The 19446-nt window shown below is 40.5% G+C and overlaps 1 protein-coding gene across 10 annotated transcripts in view; it reads left to right on the top strand.

The window, feature by feature from the left end:
• The window catches only part of ANO10 (anoctamin 10), a 245179-nt gene that overhangs the window by 40819 nt on the left and 184914 nt on the right, over positions 1-19446 (top strand). For 6 of the 10 annotated variants that reach the window (XM_070455527.1, XM_070455525.1, XM_070455533.1 and 3 more), the window contains 3 exons: positions 8622-8774; positions 12284-12481; positions 13710-13844. In XM_070455527.1, the coding sequence (XP_070311628.1) occupies positions 8622-8774; positions 12284-12481; positions 13710-13844 (486 nt within the window). Of the gene's footprint in view, positions 1-35; positions 128-3494; positions 3673-8201; positions 8284-8621; positions 8775-12283; positions 12482-13709; positions 13845-19446 lie in introns of those variants that run through there. The other 4 variants (XM_070455530.1, XM_070455531.1, XM_070455532.1 and 1 more) reach the window with 4 other exon arrangements.

Here is a 19446-nt window from a genome sequence, read left to right as displayed (position 1 = left end):
GGAGGGGGCCTGTGACCCCTGGCACTCGGCGGCCAGAGCTTAGGTCGATGCGGGTCGTTGAGTCTGGGCTGTCGGCCGGCGGCGCGACGCTTCCAGGGACTCCTGGCTGCCACCCTTCCTTCCTGGTGTACCTTCCGGGGCTGGCAATCCGGGAATGGAGAAATGGGGCGGGGGGGAGGGCGGGGGGGGGAACACGCCGAGGTTGGGTATTTTTCGAGTGAGGGGGAGGAGCGGGGAGGAGTGAAGGTGGGAGTGGCATTCGCAGATTTGGACGCTGCTGAGGGCCGAGGTTGGTCTCAGGTGGAGGGTTAATAGAAGAAATCTGGTGAGGTTGAACTCGAGTGCCTTGTAGAGGCAGGATGCCGGGGCTTGAGGTGTTCCACACCTATGGGGAATGAGGTGATTCGGGGTGGAGAAGTCGGCGAAGCCCAGTGAAGGGCGTTGTAGGGAAGGACCAGCTCACGGGGTCCGGTGATTCACGCTTCTCTGGACAGTCGGAACGCGTGTGACCCCAGCCAGCTTGTGGGTTCTGCTGTTGCTCACATCGGGGTGATGGAGTTTCCAGGCTTTCAACTGGGACGCATAGTGTAGCTTAAATAATAGATGCAAATCAAGGGTAGTGCCTGGGACACCTGAGAACTGTGACTGGACGGCGTGCTTCTCCTAATTTACCTGGAGCCTTGGCAGCGCCAGCGTTGGTGGGCGCTGTCTTCTGTAAAACCCTATTCCAGCAACCCAGACCATGTATGGAGGTCCCACCCTTATTGAGTTCAGAGTTGAGGTTTATTCGGGCTAAAAAACATCACAAATATTTAAAATATTTTAAATCGTGTGGAGTTTTAATGTTTAAAAATCGAATCCTGCGGGTTTTTAAAAAAAAATTTAGATCTTTCTTTTGTGACTACTTTTCAATTTAAAGTTACACGGAGCTAGAGAACTAGATGTTTTCTAACAGCGCATTCTGTATCACAGACCATTGTAAATTAACTGTGGAAAGTAGATTGTATCTGTTGTGACCAGCTATCTAAATTGTAGAACTGGAAATGAAGAATAAAATTGAAAAGATCTAAAATACTGGAAAGGGAAAGAAAAGTCCTGGTAAATTGGAAAGCATGTGCACTTAGAAAAACAAACCAACAAGCTCAGTGGAAGTTTTCTTCATTGTAAGAAAACTCAGAAGATAGAGAAAAGTATAAGGGATGAATATTAAAACTCCATGTTATTTCACCAACCCTGACATTTTGGTGCAATTCTTTTTGTTTTTTTGCATAACTAAATGTTGTGGTGGTTTCGTCACTAAGTCATGTCCGACTTTTGTGACCCCATGGACTGTAGCCCGCCAGGCTCCTCTGTCCTTGGGATTTTCCAGGCAAGAATACTGGAGTGGGTTGCCATTTCCTTCTCCAGGTGATCTTCCCAACCCAGGAACAGAACCCGGGTCTCCTGCACTGCAGGCAGATTCTTTACTGACTGAGCTACCAGGGAATTCTAAATAACTAAATGTACGTATTACATAATTGGGGTCATTGTTGTATTTGTGTTTTGCTTTTTTCCTTTTGTATTTTTAGCATTTTCCTGGATCATTAAAAATTCTCCCTAAACATCTTCGTAAATGGTAGTGTGCTTCATCAGGTGAATTCATTCTTTTATCGCTTATGAGCGGTTCAGCTGTGTGCCAGGTCTTGTGCTTAGGGGATTCAGTGTTGCTCTAGATTCTCAGACATTATTCCAGCCTGAAGAAGCGGAAATGTTGACAGTGTGTGGGGTGCTAAATGTAGACAGACTGTTGAGTGCAGCATGTAATCAGGTCTGGGCTGCTGTGACCAGGTCGTCTTTATGGCATCATGTCTCAACTCTCCCACACCTTTCTGTGGAGTCCTGAGGCCGGGACGGTCCTAGATGTGTGCCTCACGGAATGGGCCTCACTGTCTTCCCTGTGTTGGGGGTGTCCCTGTGGAACTCTAGTGAGGGGTGGGGGTTTGCGGTGCTCCAGTTCCATTCTCAGATCTGCCCACATCTTAGGTGACTCCTGAGGGGCAGCTGCCCTAGGTCTCAAGGGGGACTGTCTCACAATCGCTCTCATAATTAACTACCTGCCGAGGTTCTAGAGGCTGTCTCTAGGAGGGGTCCTGTCCTTTATCCTTCAAGCACCGGCCATTAACATTGCAACTTTTCTCCTAGGAACTCTCTCTTGTCTTCCAGCTTGGTCAGCGTAGCCCTTCAGTTTTCTCTCACTGACGTGTCCTGCTCTACTTTATGGCTGAAAGTAATTTTGTCAATTTGATGAGAGCTTCTCCTTGAGTCTGATATACGGTGATTCCTAAAGACAGCCTTGTCCATTTACTTATTATTAGTCTTTGAATTTATAATTCCATTGACTTTTCTTCTTTGCTCAAACTCAAGAAGAGAAGTAAGGGGTGGTTATTCTTTTTTTTCAATCCTTGATAAAATATGTGAACACCCCCCACCCTCCTGGTTGAACTCACAGTGAGTTTCTTTGCACATGTGCATTTCGGCCACCATGTGGTCAGGATTTTGCTCTTATTAAAGGCAGGTGATTCCAATATCTAATGTAAAAGCAACCAGGAGCCAGTTCCTTTGTAGGTCTCCTTTAGCCCTGTGTGCAATTCAATACATGATAAAGGAGAAAGGGTTTGGGATCCTGTGCTGAGGGTATATGGAACCTAGCTGCTCTGTGTCTTGTAGTTATTCCTGGGTGCTGGCCTGGCCAACTTTCTGGATATAAGGGGGGCACTGGCTATGGTAGCAGAAATCATTCTACTCTCTTGTGGCCAGGAAATCTATGTGTTGAATCATTGCCTGTTTTCAGATTGGCCTCAACAAGAATTGTGAGGCCCTCTGCCATGCCCACACTTAACCTACCATGTCCCCCCACCTGGTTTTTTTGGTTCCACGTACTACTTAAGTGGTAAAGAATCTGCCTGCGATGCAGGAGACCAGGGTTCAGTCCCTGGGTTGGGAAGATCCTCTGGGAAAGGGGATGGCAATCTGCTCCAGTATTCTTGGCTCAAGAATTCCATGGAATTCTGAAGCCTGGCAGGTTACAGTTTGTGGGGTTGCAAAGAGTTGGACACGACTGAGTGACTAACAACACCCACACCCGCCCCCGCCCCAGTGTTCATGGTAACAGTGAAGCCAGCTTCTATTAAGACCCTCTGGTGAAACTGAATTGCAGAACTCAGCTTAGCCCTGGCCGCCGTGAGGTTTCTTATTTTTACCACCTTACATTTGGTATCTACTCTGTTGGGCCCACCCCTGTGGTTTGGAGCAGGCCTGGATTGTACTGGCCAGCGAACCACAAGAGTGATGTTGCATGCAGAGCCCAGAGAGGGGCAGGACTGCCGGAGCAGAGAGCATCCCCAGGCGTGATACTGTGCAGTGATGGAAATTCCCTGAGCAGAGGGCCTGGAAAGGAGGGCACAGGGCTTCAGGGACAGGACTATGGTCATTTAAGAGAGGTTCCTGTCTCTTAGGTCACCCAGCCTGTAAGTATGCTGTGGCCCAGTGGATGGCACATGTGTGAAGCGTCTGAAAACAAGCGGTGTTGAAACCTCCGAGAGCATCCGGAGCCTTGAAGGGGGTCAAAGCTTACCAAGCTCCACTGAACTGCTCAGAGCAGAACCTAAGCAACACTGGCACTTCTGTTAGTCTGTGAGTCTCTCAATGATCGAAAGCCCGTGGCTGGCTCCACAGCTGTGGTAAGGCCACTGCTGTGGTGAGACTATAAACCAACATTACTGTCTAAGTCCATAAAAAGGGGGATACAAGGTTCTTTGCATACGGCATGGTGTCATTGAAAGAGTGCTGGATTTCAGTCCTCTTTCTGCCACAGTGGTTGTGTAACTTCAGGGTTTATTAATGTGAAACAGTGTGTGGTCTTGGGACTAATTGATCCCTAAGGCTCCTTTTGCTGTAAAAATTCTGTCCTAGTCCAGCTTCTGCAGTGGTTTTGCCAGTCTCTTGAATAAGTAACAAGTTCTTTCAGTTTATATGCTTTTACCCAAAACTAAACAAAAGAATCTTTTGAAGCTAGGCAATTTCTTGTGTTCAAAGTTAATATGTTTTTAATCTTAGGAGTAAAGCAAAATATTATGTCATTTTTGAAGTATCTTTTGGTCTTTACTACAGTGTATATTTTACACCTATTATTGAAAAGTTGAGTATTCTATTTTATAAACATAGAAGATACTTGTTTCTAATCATAAATACCTGCTCACTAAAATTCAAATTAGAAAAATGTAAAGAAAATAAAAATCATCATGAATCCTACTACCTGGACATGGCCAAGGAAAAATATATCTGCCTAATCATTGATGGAATTTTCATTAAATGCAGATACCCACATGTGACTAACACAAGTGTGTATAATACACAAGTCATGTGATGAGTAGATATATATACATACTTGTGGTTAAGGTTGTGAGCTCTGGCATCTGGCTGTCTGGTTTTGAAGCCCAGTTCCCCTCTTTGCAACTGTGATGTGGACTGTTTACTTCTTTCACCTCAGTTTTCTCATCTGTAAAGTGAAAACATTAAAGCTCGTTCTTCACGAGGTTGGTGTGAGACTCTCGTGTGCTTAGTCGCTCTGTCATGTCTGACTCTTTGTGACCCCATGGACTGTAGCTCACCAGGCTCCTCTGTCCATGGGAATTTTTCAGGCAAGAATACCAGAGTGGGTTGCCATGCCCTTCTCCAGGGGATCTTCCCAACCCACAGATCGAACCCAGGTCTCCTGCATTGCAGGCAGATTCTTTACTGACTGAGCCAAAAAATGAGTAGCCCTGGGTAAATCCCTGGTGATCCAGTGTTTAGGACTTTGAACTTCTACTGTTGGGGCCATGGGTTCATCCCTTGTCAGGAAGTTTAGGTTCCTGCACGCAGAGCAGCACAGCCAAAAAAGAAAATTAAAAAGAGTAACGTAGCCCAAGGCTTTGAATGCAGTAGCTAGTGTTATCATTTTACAATTATTATGGATTATATAAATTCATAAGTGGGGTCACACTTTGCATTTTTACCTTATAGTGTGTTAGGAAACATTCTTATGTTAATGGAGTTTGATCTGTATCCTGGTATTAATGCTGCTGCTGCTGCTGCCGCTTCAGTCGTGTCCGACTCTGTGCGACCCCATAGACAGCAGCCCACCAGGCTCCTCTGTCCCTGGGATTCTCCAGGCAAGAACACTGGAGTGGGTTGCCATTTCCTTCTCCAGTGCATGAAAGTGAAAAGTGAAAGTGAAGTCGCTCAGTCCTGCCAAACTCTTAGCAACCCCATGGACTGCAGCCCACCAGGCTCCTCCATCCATGGGATTTTCCAGGCAAGAGTACTGGAGTGGGGTGCCATTGCCTTCTCCGCATGTTATTAATGATTCTGTTGTGTAGTTAGACTTTATTTAGCCGCTTTCCTGTTTGACACTATAGGAAAGATAGAAAAAAGGAGAGTTGTAATGAACTTCTGTGTACATTTTTTATTTTATTATATTTTTGGTATAAATTCCTGAATATTCATTAGAAGGACTGATACTGAAGCACCAATACTTTGGCCACCTGATGTGAAGGAGCCAACTCTTTGGAAAAGACCCTGATGTTGGGAAAGATTGAAGGCAAGAGGAGAAGGGGGCCACAGGGGAAGAGATGGTTGGATGGCATCATTGACTCAGTGGGCATGAAACTGAGCAAACTCCTGGAGATAGTGAAAGACAGGGAAGCCTGGAGTGCTGCAGTCAGTGGGATGTGAGTTGGACATGACTGAACAACTGAACAACAACATAAATTCCTAGAACTGGCAATGTTCTCTCAAATGGTGTATTTAATACCATCTTCCAGATTGCTACTGTTCTTTATAGGAAGGTGGCATCAAGTTACAACATCTGACAGCAATATGTGAAAATGCCAAGTTTTCTGCTCTTGTGCCAGACCTGGGTTCTGTCCACCTTTCAACAAATTTGAAAAGGGAAAACATCTCATTGCTATTTTGCATTCTTCTCTTAGTAACTTTGAACATCTTTTCAAGTGTGTTGTCCACTTTATTTCTTCTTTGTGACTTGTCATTTTTTTTTTTTCTGTTGTTGATTTGTAAGAATGCTTTGTATATCAGAGATTGTGACATTTTGTCTGGAATGTATGGGACATCTTTTTAAGGTTAAGGTCATGCTTCGAGTCTGAAAGGAGCAAGTATTTACTGTGAATTTCTAGATAAAGCTCATATTCAAGTTGAAAACTGAAACCTGCCTTTAGTTTCTCAGAAGGATTGTCTTATGACCTGTTGATTGTGAATAATTCTCACTCACTTTGGTGGTAGTTTAGTCACTGTGTCTAACTCTTGCGACCCCATGGGCTGTAGCCCACCAGGCCCCTCTGTCCATGGGATTCTCCAGGCGAGAGTACTAGAGTGGGTTGCCATTTCTTTCACTTACATTAGGCAGTGCATAAAGGCTAAAAAGCTTTGACCTTTGATTCCTGTGTATATATGCCCTGTTGAACCCTTTATTGTCACCTTAACCTCACCACTCCTTCCTTCCTTTGCTGTTTGCTCACACACAGCCATTCTTCTCATGTCCCTGGTTAGCAACCTTGGAGCCATCTGTGTATCTTTTCCAAGTTGAAGGCTTTCTAGTTCTCAGGCTTCCTTCCCATAAAGTCATTTTCCCTCCTCAGTCTGCCTCTACCCCTCTGGTTATTGCTATTATATTGGGTTGGCCAGTAAGTTCTTTCACGTTTTCCATAAGCTGCAACAGAAAAACCTGGATGAACTTTTTGGTCAACCCAACACTGAGCCTGTGTGTTAGAATGATTTGATGTATCCTCACTTCTCAAAAGTAAGATGTTGACCTTATTTACTTTTGTATCTTCAGACCTGGCCCATAGTAACCCCATGATTCATGTTTGTTGTATTTGATATTTCCTTGTAAAACATGATGATGGTAAGCCTCTACAGTCTATTGGTAGATTAACCTTTTTTATTAATCTACATTGGTAGATTAAACTTTTTTGTTACAAGAAATGTCAGAGGTTCAAAGGAATTGAAGGAATACCAGGAGAAAAGCCCCCTAAATGTACCTGTTGGGATTTATATCACTCTGGCACATAGTTAGTCCTCTGCTCAGAAACCTCCAGTGACTTCTTACTGACTGTCGAGTCAGATGTAAAAGGCAGCAGACTTTCTCATGTGGTTGCAGCTTACAAACATGTTATCACCCTGCTCTGGTCAGGACTTTACCCTCGCTTCATTGACTTTACGCATGTTGTTCCCTGCATAGAACATGCTTCCCTTTTTGCTGGACCATTAACTTTTGTGTATGAGGTATTCTGAGTTCCCATAGCTCTAATTGCTAACTCTTGTCATTCTATATAATTCCTGACCACATTATTAGCTATTTGTTGAAGGTGAGAACTCATTCCTATTTTGACCTGGCAGCCTAGCATGCTGACTCTTATTTGGCTGATACCTGGAAATAGCATTCCTTGTGTATTTGTAGTATAATTTGCATCCAGCATTAATTTATAATACCTGTGTTGCCCCAAACAGAAGTTATGCTCTGTTAGTGAAAAACAAAAGCTTATGAGTCCAGGCCAGTCTCGGTCTGTTTGATCAGCTTGCTGCAAGACTGTGAGTTCCCCCAAAGAAAGGAAAGATGCCCTGGGTTGTTGGTCACCCCTTCTATGATTGTACCCAATAATCGATTTGCACTTGTGCTTTGGAGTCATTAAAATTTCCATTAAGTACAAAGTTAGAATAAAGGAGTCTAAAGCCTGAAAATTGCCCCAATGAGAGTCACTGAGTTAGAGAGGTTGACATGAGAAACACTTTAGAGGGAGGTCATTAGGCCTTAGTGACTGCTGCCATCAGTGGGTCTCCAGATTGACTGTGACAGTTTTCAGGCTTGGTGACAGATAAAGATGACACCTCTGGGAAAGATAGGGACACTGGGAGGGGCAGCTGATGCTGGGGACGTAGACTGCATACCACAGCATGAAACTGGACTCATCAGTTCTCTGCTCAGGATGGACTGCTGACTTCTGTTGTATGTTGACAAGGTGCAGTTGCTTTGTAATAGTCAGGAGCCCTCATCAGATACCAGTCCATTCCCATCCTCCCTCCCCTAAAACAGTTCATGCTCCAGCCATAACTAATCACTTCTATTTCTCTGAGTCTCTTGGCTGTTTTTCATCATTATTTTGTAGGGGGCACTCTATTTCGTCTACCTGGAATGCCATCCATTGTCCATCTGGCAAACTCTCGTTCATCTTTCTAAGTCTTGTTCAGGTCAGTCACACCCTCTGTGAATACTTTCTCAGTCCTTTTGTGAGAGTACCTTTTACACTGTTATCCCATCACTTACCTGAATGTCCCGTCCACCATATTCTGATCTGCCTACAGACAAGGGTGGTGTTCCCTTGTTTTTGTACAGGGCCTGGCCCCCACATGTGCTGTGAACCATTGGGTGAGCCTGACATGTAACCCATCTAGATCATGAGAAAATTTCTTTTGTCTAAGAAGCCAGACTTGTGGTGAATTGTGGTTAATTTTCACTAAGAGAAAATACAGATATAGTCTATATTTGTTTTTTTCCATGAGAACCTATGTTTACTTCTTATTTTCAGCAAGTTTGTCAAAGATGAAAGTGACCTTATCAGCTCTGGATATTCATGAGAGTTCTTTCACGCCTTTGGTCATCATAGAACTTGCTCAGGATGTCAAGGAAGAAACCAAAGAATGGCTGAAAAACAGAATCATCACTAAAAAGAAAGATGGAGGTGAGTAAAATAAATATTACTCCAATTTAGTCGTGCCTACTTGAATAAAACTGTATTGACAAATGTGTTTCACAGTTTTCTGGTTGATCTGTTTTTAAAATTCAAGTTCAGTTCTTTGCTCTTTGTTCTCTACCTAGGACTTGAAAGGAGATCTTAAATCAACGTTAGATTGTAAGTCTCTCTTAGATCGTAAACGACCTGAGTGATTTTGTTCACAGGTGTAAACTCTGCACCTGTGTACAGTACCTGGTGCATAGTAGTTACTTAATAAATACTTGTCAAATGTATGAATATCTTTGAGGATTCTTTGTGTGTTGGTTGTGGTGCTAAGAGGGACAGAAACATGTCTCTGCCAGCAAAGATGTTACTGTCAGGGTAAGGAGACTGAATGCTAGATCCAGAAAGTCAAAGAAATAGGGAAAAAGCTAGTGAAAAAGCTGTTAGAAAACAGCACATGATACTTAAAAATGAGTCTCGTATGTGTACTTGCTATGAAAGTAAAGGGAAGGAAGAAGTGACGCTTGGTGATGCTTTTCAGGGTGGTAAGGGATGACTTCATGGAAGAAGCCAAAGTTTAACTCTCTGCTCTCTGGCAAAAAGGGAGCTGGACCTGGGTGAGAGATGGAGGGGATTTTACATAAGCAGACACTTTGTTGTTCAGTCGCCAAGTTGTGTCCGACTCTCGGCGACCCCATGAACTGCAGCATGCCAGGCTTCCCTGTCCTTCACTATCTCCCTGAGTCTGCTCAAACTCGTGCCCATCAAGTCAGTAATGCCATCCAATCATCTCATCCTCTGTCGTCCCCTTCTCTTCTTGCCCTCAATCTTTCCTAGCATCAAGGTCTTTTCCAGTGAATCGCCTCTTCACATCAGGTGGCCAAAGTTTTGGAGCTTCAGCCTTAGCATCAGTCCTTCATCAGATGGTTCATAAAACTACACAAAACGCCCCCTAAAAATGTCTAGGAGGTATATACCTCTGAATAAAAGGAGTTACAGAAAGAAAGCGGAGAAAAAGGAGAGGAAGAAATCATCAAAGAAAAACTCAAGACTGGTGTATGCTTTTTCAGATTGAATGGGCCCGTGCAATGCCCAGACTGGCTGAAACTGGCATATATGATTGGAATGTTTCAGAATCCTAGGGATTCTGGAACTACAAAGTTCCAAAAAAGAAAATAGGTCAGAAACACTGGAAGCTAGAAGGCAGTGAAGTAATATCTTCATTTCTGATGGAAAATGGTTTTGGTCTAGTATTCTGAACTCACCTAGCTGCCAGCAAGGTGTTCTGCTGCTGCTGCTAAGTCACTTCAGTCGTGTCCGACTCTGTGTGACCCCGTAGACGGCAGCCCACCAGACTCCCCCGTCCCTGGGATTCTCCAGGCAAGAACACTGGAGTGGGTTGCCATTTCCTTCTCCAATGCATGAAAGTGAAAAGTGAAAGTGAAGTCTCTCAGTCGTGTCTGACTCTTAGCGACCCCATGGACTGCAGCCTACCAGGCTCCTCCATCCATGGGATTTTCCAGGCAAGAGTACTGGAGTGGGGTGCCCTTGCCTTCTCCCAACAAGGTGTGAGGGTAGAATAAAGAAAGATAAGATCTCTAAAAAGATGGTGTTGTCAGACTCTTTCTCTTCCCTCTACTGAGGGAAGACTTAAACAGTTAGCTTGGGGGATTGAATTATCTATAAGTATATAATAAGCTAAGCACATTATGAAACAAGATAGATACCAACTTTTGGGAAATGATAAGTTGTAGGAAAGGAAAATCATAGCATATTGTAAGGCTCAACTATAATGTACGTAGCCATAATAATAAAAGTACTGTTGATGGAGTGAAAAGGATGATATAAATGATATTGTGAGAATGGTGTTTTGGAAATGGTGGGTGGAAATGAGGGAGGGGGGTTGGAAAGTTTAATCCTCATTTGCCAAAGTTAAAAAAAAAATAGCTCTAAAAGAATGTTGTCTGGTGACGTGAAAACAAATCCTAAAGGAATCACATGAACAAGTTGAAAGTCATTGCTTCAGGGGTGGGGGCTTGCGATGAGAGAGTGCTTTTTTTCAGAACAAGATTCTCACTAATGGTTCTCCATGAAGGTTGCAGCAGTTTCTGTTCCCCTAGCCATGTCTGAGAGTACCTTCCCTACATGCTGTGTCATTTGGGTCTTCCACACAAGAGATGCCAAGTGGGATTTAATGCACAGGAGGTTTGTAGAGGGGATCATCTATAGAAAGATAAAGTAGGAAGGAGCAGGCTTAGACACTGATAGCCTTCTGACTTTGGTGCGTGTCCGAAGCTTGTGAAAGGAGAGAGAGAAGGAAAGAGAATTGCATAGGAAAAGCCTCAGACTACAGCATGGTTTTGAGAACATGTTAGCCAGGCTCAGCATTGCACAGTGGCTTCATTCCACTGTCCCCTAGGGTTCAGCCCATGGCCTAGGTGTTGGGGTGCTGCAGCCAAAGGGGGACAAGCAGACGGCTGTCAGCTCTGCTTCTCACAGCAAATCCTTTGGAGGGGAGATCTGGGTAGAGTGGTGCACTTTCGTGGCTAACACCCCCACCATCTATTTTTTCAATCTAACTTGATTTTTGTAGTGTGAGAAGTGAAAACATGTTGGTGGTGTTTTGCATTTATCTTAATATGGATGACATTAAGGATTTTCTATTTAAGAGCCATTTGTGTTTTCTTTAAATTGAACATATCTTTTATTTATTTTTTAATTAAACCCCTTAACACCTCTGTTGTAAAGTACGTAAATAATAATGCCATGGCAAGTTAACCTTATTAACCCCCTGGATAAGTAAAATATAAATTCTGCTCATTATCCTGTTCCATCTGATTGGTATTTTTATAACTCCTGTCAACACTTTATAGAGGATAAATAGTAAAGATATAAATGCACCTTAAAAAGCCTGATGTAGATATAAATTAGGAAAAATTTCTTTTTCTACAATCTTTGAAGTGAAATAATTAAATATACAGTATCAAATAACAATATCTACTTATCTTTAAACCTAATCGAATGTATTAATATTTATGGGAAAAATCATTGAAAAGTTATTTCACTGTTTATTATTCAGTATTTAACAGTCACACAGTCTGTTGTAGTCTTATATAATTGTGTTACATTTGTTGCATTTTTATTGGGATATTTTATTTCAAATTAATTTTCTTAAATTTTTGTATTTTTTATATTATACTATATCCTTTTGCTTCATATTTTTACTTAGTGCAGTTTTATATTTAGAGCTAACAAATATTTGATTCTTGTCTAATAGCTACTTCTAATTTGAGTAACTGACAAGCCACTTATTACATTTTCCAGTTTTGGCACTTATTTCAAAAAGCTATAAAGAACTGCCTTCCCCAACTTACTTTTATTTATTATTTATTTGGGAGATGGATTTAAATTGTTAAAATAATTTATTTGCCTTCTGCCAAACTAGAAACAGAATATTTGAAACTTTTATGTTTATCACTTTCCAAGATTGTGCTCATCTTTTGTTTCCAAAGGTGCTCAGCTGTTGTTTAGACCATTGTTAAATAAATATGAGAAAGAAACACTGGAAAATCAGAACTTGTATCTTGTCGGTGCCTCCAAGATTCGATTGTTGCTGGGGGCAGAAGCAGTGGGATTGGTAAAAGAGTGCAATGATAACACCATGAGAGCCTTTACGTATGGAACCCGACACAACTTCAAAGATTTTGATGGTAAGTTCCAAGATTGTTTCTGTCAGAATCAATTTATCAAAAGGAAGTCTTTGATGAGCAGATGAGGGGTCAGCAAAGTTTTTCAGTAAAGAGTCTGATAGTAAATATTTAGGCTGTGTAGACACTATGATCTGTCATAGTTATTCTTATTCAGCACAACGATTGTCAAGCAAAAGCAGCCTGCAGCCATGAGAAGCGAATGAATGAGGCTATGTACTAACAAAATTTTATTTATCAAACCAGGTAAGATCAGACTTGGGGTTGCAGATTTACTTTGTAGCCTCTGGAATGCTGCTAAGTTGCTTCAGTCGTGTCCGGCTACCAGGCTCCATCGTCTCTGGGGTTCTCCAGGCAAGAACACTGGAGTGGGTTGCCATCCAACCTCTGGAATAGATGAACATAAACTAAGATGACATATGTCACTTATCTATATAATTTTAGGTCTTAGAATGGTGATGTTCATTAGATTGATATAAGTAAGAAGCACAGTAGTATTTCATATCCTGTAATCCCCTATCCTGCTTCTGTTCTGGCCTCAAAGGGGGTTTCAGAAGAGAGTGATTTCTGGAAAGAACTGCGAAATCCAGGATGGCTGTGATAGCAGAGTAGGAGGTTGCTTTCAGAACCAAACTAGCTGGTCCCTTCCAAGGCCTTTCAAAGTTAGAAGATACGATTGGATTTCTTCAGACTCAGTCATTCTGGATTTTTATATATTAGTAAATAAACAATTGAGGTGAAATTCACCACATTTGAGGGGATTCACCTGTCAAAAAATGACACTATTTCCTTATCAGACTTTCTTCTCCTTCATTTATGTGAGGGATGTGGATTCCACAAGGAAATTGGCCTGGGCTTGAGAGTTTGGAAGAGAATTTGCCATGTAGGCAAACTTCAGATCCATTCCTAATTAAAAATACTGTTAAAATTAAAGAATATATTACTTTCTGTTCATTTCAGTTAAATGAGGGCAAGCAAGTGTCTACCATTTGGTTGTTTGAACCATATAATATAATCATTAGCGTAATGATTGAAGAACTATATTATGTGAAGGCATCACAGAATATTCTTATAAAATATCCTTTTCTATTTACTTTTTATTATTTGGGTTACTCTTTATGGCAACTGTTTATTGTCTATACCATTATTTCATAATCCCAGGTTATTTGAATATTTTAGATTTTATTGGCTAATATTGAGAAAATAACTATGAATTTTTGTTTTGTTTTAGATGATAATGATGATTTCCTCAGCATGGCAGAACGTCAATTCATTATCAAACATGAACTTGAAAATCTTCGAGCCAGAGATGAAAAAATGATCCCTGGTTACCCCCAGGCAAAATTGTACCCAGGAAAATCACTATGTAAGTCATTGTATCAACTAATTTCATGAATATACATTCTAATGCAATTATATTTTGCTTAGTATATGTAAATAACAAATTATAACGACTTTTTCCACCCTTACTGAAAAACTTACACAACTTTACAATAATTTTATTTTTTCACCGTTATATATTTTGCCTTTAGACCTTCATGATTTTGTAGCTTTAGATCAACTTATTTGTTCTTTATGGTTCTCAACTTCTTCTTTATCAAGGTTCACAGCATTCAGTAAGCTTAAAATTCAGTGTGAGTGCATTTGCATATTAGTTAAAATTAGCCAAGTTTACCGTATGCCCAGACATTATAGTGTAATGAAAATCTGTGGAGGAATAAAAACTAGGCACATGGTCTTTTCCTGGAGCCTTCTTCCCATCTCCTCTCATCTCACTGGGTATGAACAGATACAAACATAGAAAGACTTAAGAAGAGTCACAGTGGGACATCATACCTGAATGCAAATTAGCAGTTTGTAACTTTCTGATTGTGTGTAATTCCATTTGAATGAAAATACCAGTTGGTAGACTGAAAGTATTTACGACATGTAATTCCAAATTTTCCTGAAACCCAGATAATATCAAGGCCTAGAACATTTTTGCTGCCTGAGAAATTCTTTGAGCATACCAGATTTTGTGTCCCCAGCCCGATGTCCTCGTAATGGTCAGTGTCGTCCAGGAGGACAAATGCCCGAGTCAGTCGTATTCGGATTTTCTCACTTGCACCAAATAGTTGTTTAAACCAAGATCCAATCATAGATCACTCATTTTTTTGGTTGTTATTATATCTCTTAAGTTTCTCTCTCTTTTTAAAAAGTGTTGAAGTACATACAACATAAGATTTACCATTTTAAAAACTTTTAAATGTACAGTTCAGTGGTATTAAATACATTCATAATGTTTTACATCAAACCTTCAACACCATCCATCTCCATAGTTCTTTCTGTCTTGTGAAACTGAAACTCTGTATCCACTAAATAATCACTCTCCCACCTTGTCTTGCTCTAAGACCTGGCAACCACCACTTTACTTCTGTCTTTATGGTTTCAACTGTTCTATGTATCTCAAATGAGTGAAATCACACAGTGTTTCTCTTTTTGTGACTGGCATATTTCGCTTGGTGTAATGTCGTCAAGGTTTATCTTTGTTGTATCATATGTCAGAATTCCCTTGTATTTAACACTACACAGTGGTCCATTGTATGTATGTACCACATATTGTTTATTCATTCCTTCATCAGTGGCTGCTTAGGTTGCCTCCACTTTTTGGTTATAATGACCATGGGTATACACATATTTCTTTGAGATCCTGCTTTCAAGTCTTTTTGGTATATAACAAGAAATGGAATTCCTGAATCATATGGTAATTCTAGTTTTAATTTTTTTGAAGTACTTCCATCCTGTTTTCCACAGGGACTGTATCATTGCAGATTCCCGCCAGCAGTGTACAGCATTGCAGTTTCTCCACTTTCTTGCCAACAGTTACTATGTTCTGATATTTTGATAGTAGCCATCCTAACAGGTATGAGGTGCTATCTCATTGTAGTTTTTGACTTGCATTTACCTAGTGACTGTTGATACTGAATATATGTCTTCTTTGGAGAAATGTCTATGCATGTCCTTTGCCTATTTTTGAATCATGAGTTTTAGGCATTCTCTATGTATTCTGGATATTAATCCCTTATGAGATATGTGATATGCAAATGATGTTTTCTCCCATTCTGTGGGCTGCCATTGTTTACTTTGGTGATACTGTCTTTTGATGCACTAAATTTTAACATTTTCCTGTACCTTCGGTTCATACCTAAGCACTTATTGCCAAAGTCACTGTCCTGAAGCTTATTCTCTGTGTTTTATGTTAGGAACTTCATAGTTTTGGATTTTATGTTTAGGTTTTTAATCCATTTTGAGTTAATTTTTGTGTATGGTGCTAAGCAACTTTATTCTTTTGCATGTGGATATCCAGTTTTCCTAGCATAGTCAAAAACTATTCTTCACTCATTGAGTCACCCTGGTACTCATGTAAAAATCATTTGATCACATATGTGAGGGTTCATTTCTGAGCTCTCCATTGTATTCCTTTGCCTGTATAGTCTGTCTGTATGATAGTATGACACTGTTTTGATTATTTTGGCTTTGGGGTAAGTTTTGACATCAGGAAGTTTTGTTTTTCTTTTTTAAAATTGTTCTGGCTGTTTGAGTTTCCATGAAATTCGATATGCGTTTTAGGATGGGTGTTTCTAATTTTGCAGAAGACATCATTAGGATTTTGGTAGGAATTGCATTGAATCTGTAGATTACTTTGGATAGTATTGAGATTTTAACAAGATAAACTCCCATGAATATGGGATATGTCTCTATATATGTTTTAATTTCTTAGAGCATTGTTTTATAGTTTTTATTTGTATAAGTCTTTCATCTCCTTGTTGTGTGGTTGTGTGTCAGTAGCTCAGTCATGTCTGACTCTTTGTGACCCCATGGACTGTAGCCTTCCAGGCTCCTCCATCCATGGAATTCTCTAGGCAAGAATACTGGAGTGGGTTGCCATTCCCTTCTCCAGGGAATCTTCCTCACCCAGGGATTCAACCTGGGTCTCCCACACTGGAGACAGATTTTTTACCATCTTAGCCACCAGGGAAGCGCTTCACCTCCTTAGTTAATTACTAAGTATTTTATTCTTTGTGATGTTATTGAAAACAGAATTGTTTTTCATGATTACCTTTTCAGATAGTTCCTTGTTAGTATATAGAGATGAAACTGATTTTCAGGTGTTGACTTTGTGTCCTGCTCCTTTCCTGACTTCATTTATTGGCTTTGATAGTATTTTTGTGGAAATTTTAGGGTTTTCTACATATAAGATGATATCCATGAACAGAGACAGTTTTACTTCTAACTTTTCAGTGTTGATGTCTTTTATTTCTTTTACTTGCCTGTTTGCTCAGGCTAAAACTTCCAATAGCATGTTGAATAAAAGTGATGAAAGTGGTCATCTTTGTCTTATTTCTGATTTTAGAGGAAAACTTTCATTCTTTCACCATTCAACATAATGTGGGGTTTTTTTTCTCCCCTTCATTCTGTTAATGTGATGTATTACATGGATTGATTTTAGTATATTGAACTATCCTTGAATTCTCAGGATAAATCCCACTTGTCATGGTATATAATCCTTTTAACATGTTGCTGAATTGACTTTGCTAGTATTTTGCTGAGGATTTTTGCATCATTATTCATGGGGGATATTAGTCTATAGTTTTCTCTTCTTGTAGTGCTTTTGTCTGACTTTGTGTCAGGGTAATTCTGGCCTCATAGAGTGAGTCAGTAGTGTTCCTTCCTCTTAAATTTTTGGGGAAAATTGGAGAAGGATTGATATTAGTTTTCCTTTAAATAGTGGTAAAATTCACCAGTGAAGGTATCAAGTTCAGATTTTTTCTTTGTCATGAGATTTTTTTTAGTTATTCCTTTATAATTATAAATCTGTTCACATTTTCTCTTCCTTCCTGATTTAGTTTTGCTATGTTTTGTGTTTCTAGGAATTTGTCCATTTCATCTAGGCTAGCCAGTTTGTTGGGTACAGGTATTCATAGTATACTCTTACAATCTTTTTGATTTCTTTAGAATCAGTAGTAACGTACCCATTTTCATCTCTGATTTGAGTAATTTATGTTGTCTGTTTTTCTTAGTTCATCTAGCTAAAGATTTGTCCATTTTGTTGATCTTTTCAAAGAACCAACTTTTTTTTTTTTTAATTTTCTCTGTTATCGTTCTATCCTGTTTGATTTATCTCTGCTCCAATCTTTTTTATTTTCTTCCTTCTGCTAGTTTTGGGTCTACATTGCTCTTCTTCTGATTCCCTAATAGTAAAGTTAGGTTGTTATTTGAAATCTTTCTTGTTTTTAAATATAAGCATTTATTGCTGTAAACTGCCCTGTTAGACTTGCTTTCTCTGTGTCCCATTTGTTTTGGTATATTGTGTTTGGTTTTCATTCATTTCTAGGTATTTCCTAATTTCCTCTGTAGTTTCTTCCTTGACCCACTGGCTATTTCAAAATGTGATGTTTACTTTACACACATTTGTGAATTCCTCAGTTTTCCTTCTGTTATTGATTTCCAACTTCATCCCGCTGTGGTCAGAGGATACTTTTTATAATCCATATCTTTTTAAATCTGTTGAGGCCTAACATATGGTCTGTCTTGGAAAATGTCCCGTGTACACTCGGAAACCAAGAGTGTGTTCATGCTTTACTGCCTGACTTCCATGTAAACTGCATCTTGTAGTTGCCTCTGTCTCTGAGTTAGTCGTGTGGTACAGATGCTTTTGCCTGCTCTCCTGGTTGACCTGTATGACTTCTGGGAGGTGTCTAGAAACGTGAATGTAGGTGCTTATCATTCCTCTTTGTCTGCATTTCCAGTTTTCTGTGTGTGTCTTGATATTAATTATCTCGTAGCAGTTTTTGTTGGACATATCATTTTTTGCTGTGCAGATTAAAGATTACCGTGATTTCAAAAACATTTTCTTCAGTTACCTTTGAAGAGTTATTTGGTTTTATTTTCTGTTCTTGTCTTTAAGAATGCAATTTGTGTGTGTGTGTGCGCGCGCATATGTATGTAATGTATATACTTTATATATATGCCATATATTCTCTGAAATATTTAAAAGCTTTTATGTAATTTTTTAGGCATGTCCACCATTTTCCAGCTTTGTTTGTTCAGTCTTTACTTTTTCAGTAGCTTTTACTGTAACTTTCTTTGTATTTGTAATAGTTTTATTTTTCTGATATTTTGCTTTTTCAAGCTCCCACCTTCAGCTCTCAGAGGTTTTCCTTCATTTTAATTCAGAGATGTGGCTTGCTTTAATTTCATGAACTCCTTGAAGAATTCCATAATTTTTCTTTGCTCTATGCTGGAACTTTTTCTGCTGTGTTTCTTCTCTGCCTTTTTAAAAAATGACTTTCCTTTTTTCTCTTAGAGTATTCTTGCATAGTTTGATGTCAATTTCTTTGTGACATTTGCTTATTTTTTTAATGAACCCCTATTTTTTCTAGACCAGCTGTTTTGGGAAGGAAGTGTGTGTATTGGAAAGAGGGGATGTTGGGGGGGCCTCCAGTCAGGAACTGTGGTGGTCAGGAATTGGGATTCTGCCTGACAGTGTGTTCTCCTTGAGTCATCTTAGAGCCTCGGTGGAGCCCTTTTCTTTATTTCTTCATTTATTTGACTGTGTTGGGTCTTGGTTGCATCATGCAGGATGTTTTCATTCCAGTGCTTGGCCTCAGCTGTTGTGGTGTATGGGTTTAGCTGCCCTGTGGCATGTGGGATCTTCGTTCCTGGACCAGGGAGTGAACCCTCATCCCCTGCCTTAGAAGGGGGATTCTGAACCGCTGGACCACCAGGGAGGGTTGAATCCCTGGAGCCCTGTTCTTAAGAGGAGTGTTGCTGGGTTTGGCCTTTCCGTCTGTCTGGCCAACCAAGACCACAGCTGCTGTGCTGCCTACATCCATCCCTCCGTGCCAGTAGGCAGCTCTCTCCCTCCTCCAGCCTTGTGTCTCTGGCCTGGCTGTGGTCCCACACAGGGAGCACCCCCTTAGCCTGCA

The sequence above is a fragment of the Odocoileus virginianus genome, chromosome 26, assembly GCF_023699985.2.
Source record: "Odocoileus virginianus isolate 20LAN1187 ecotype Illinois chromosome 26, Ovbor_1.2, whole genome shotgun sequence".
NCBI lineage: Eukaryota > Metazoa > Chordata > Mammalia > Artiodactyla > Cervidae > Odocoileus > Odocoileus virginianus.
This window is presented reverse-complemented; position numbering and strand designations above follow the sequence as displayed.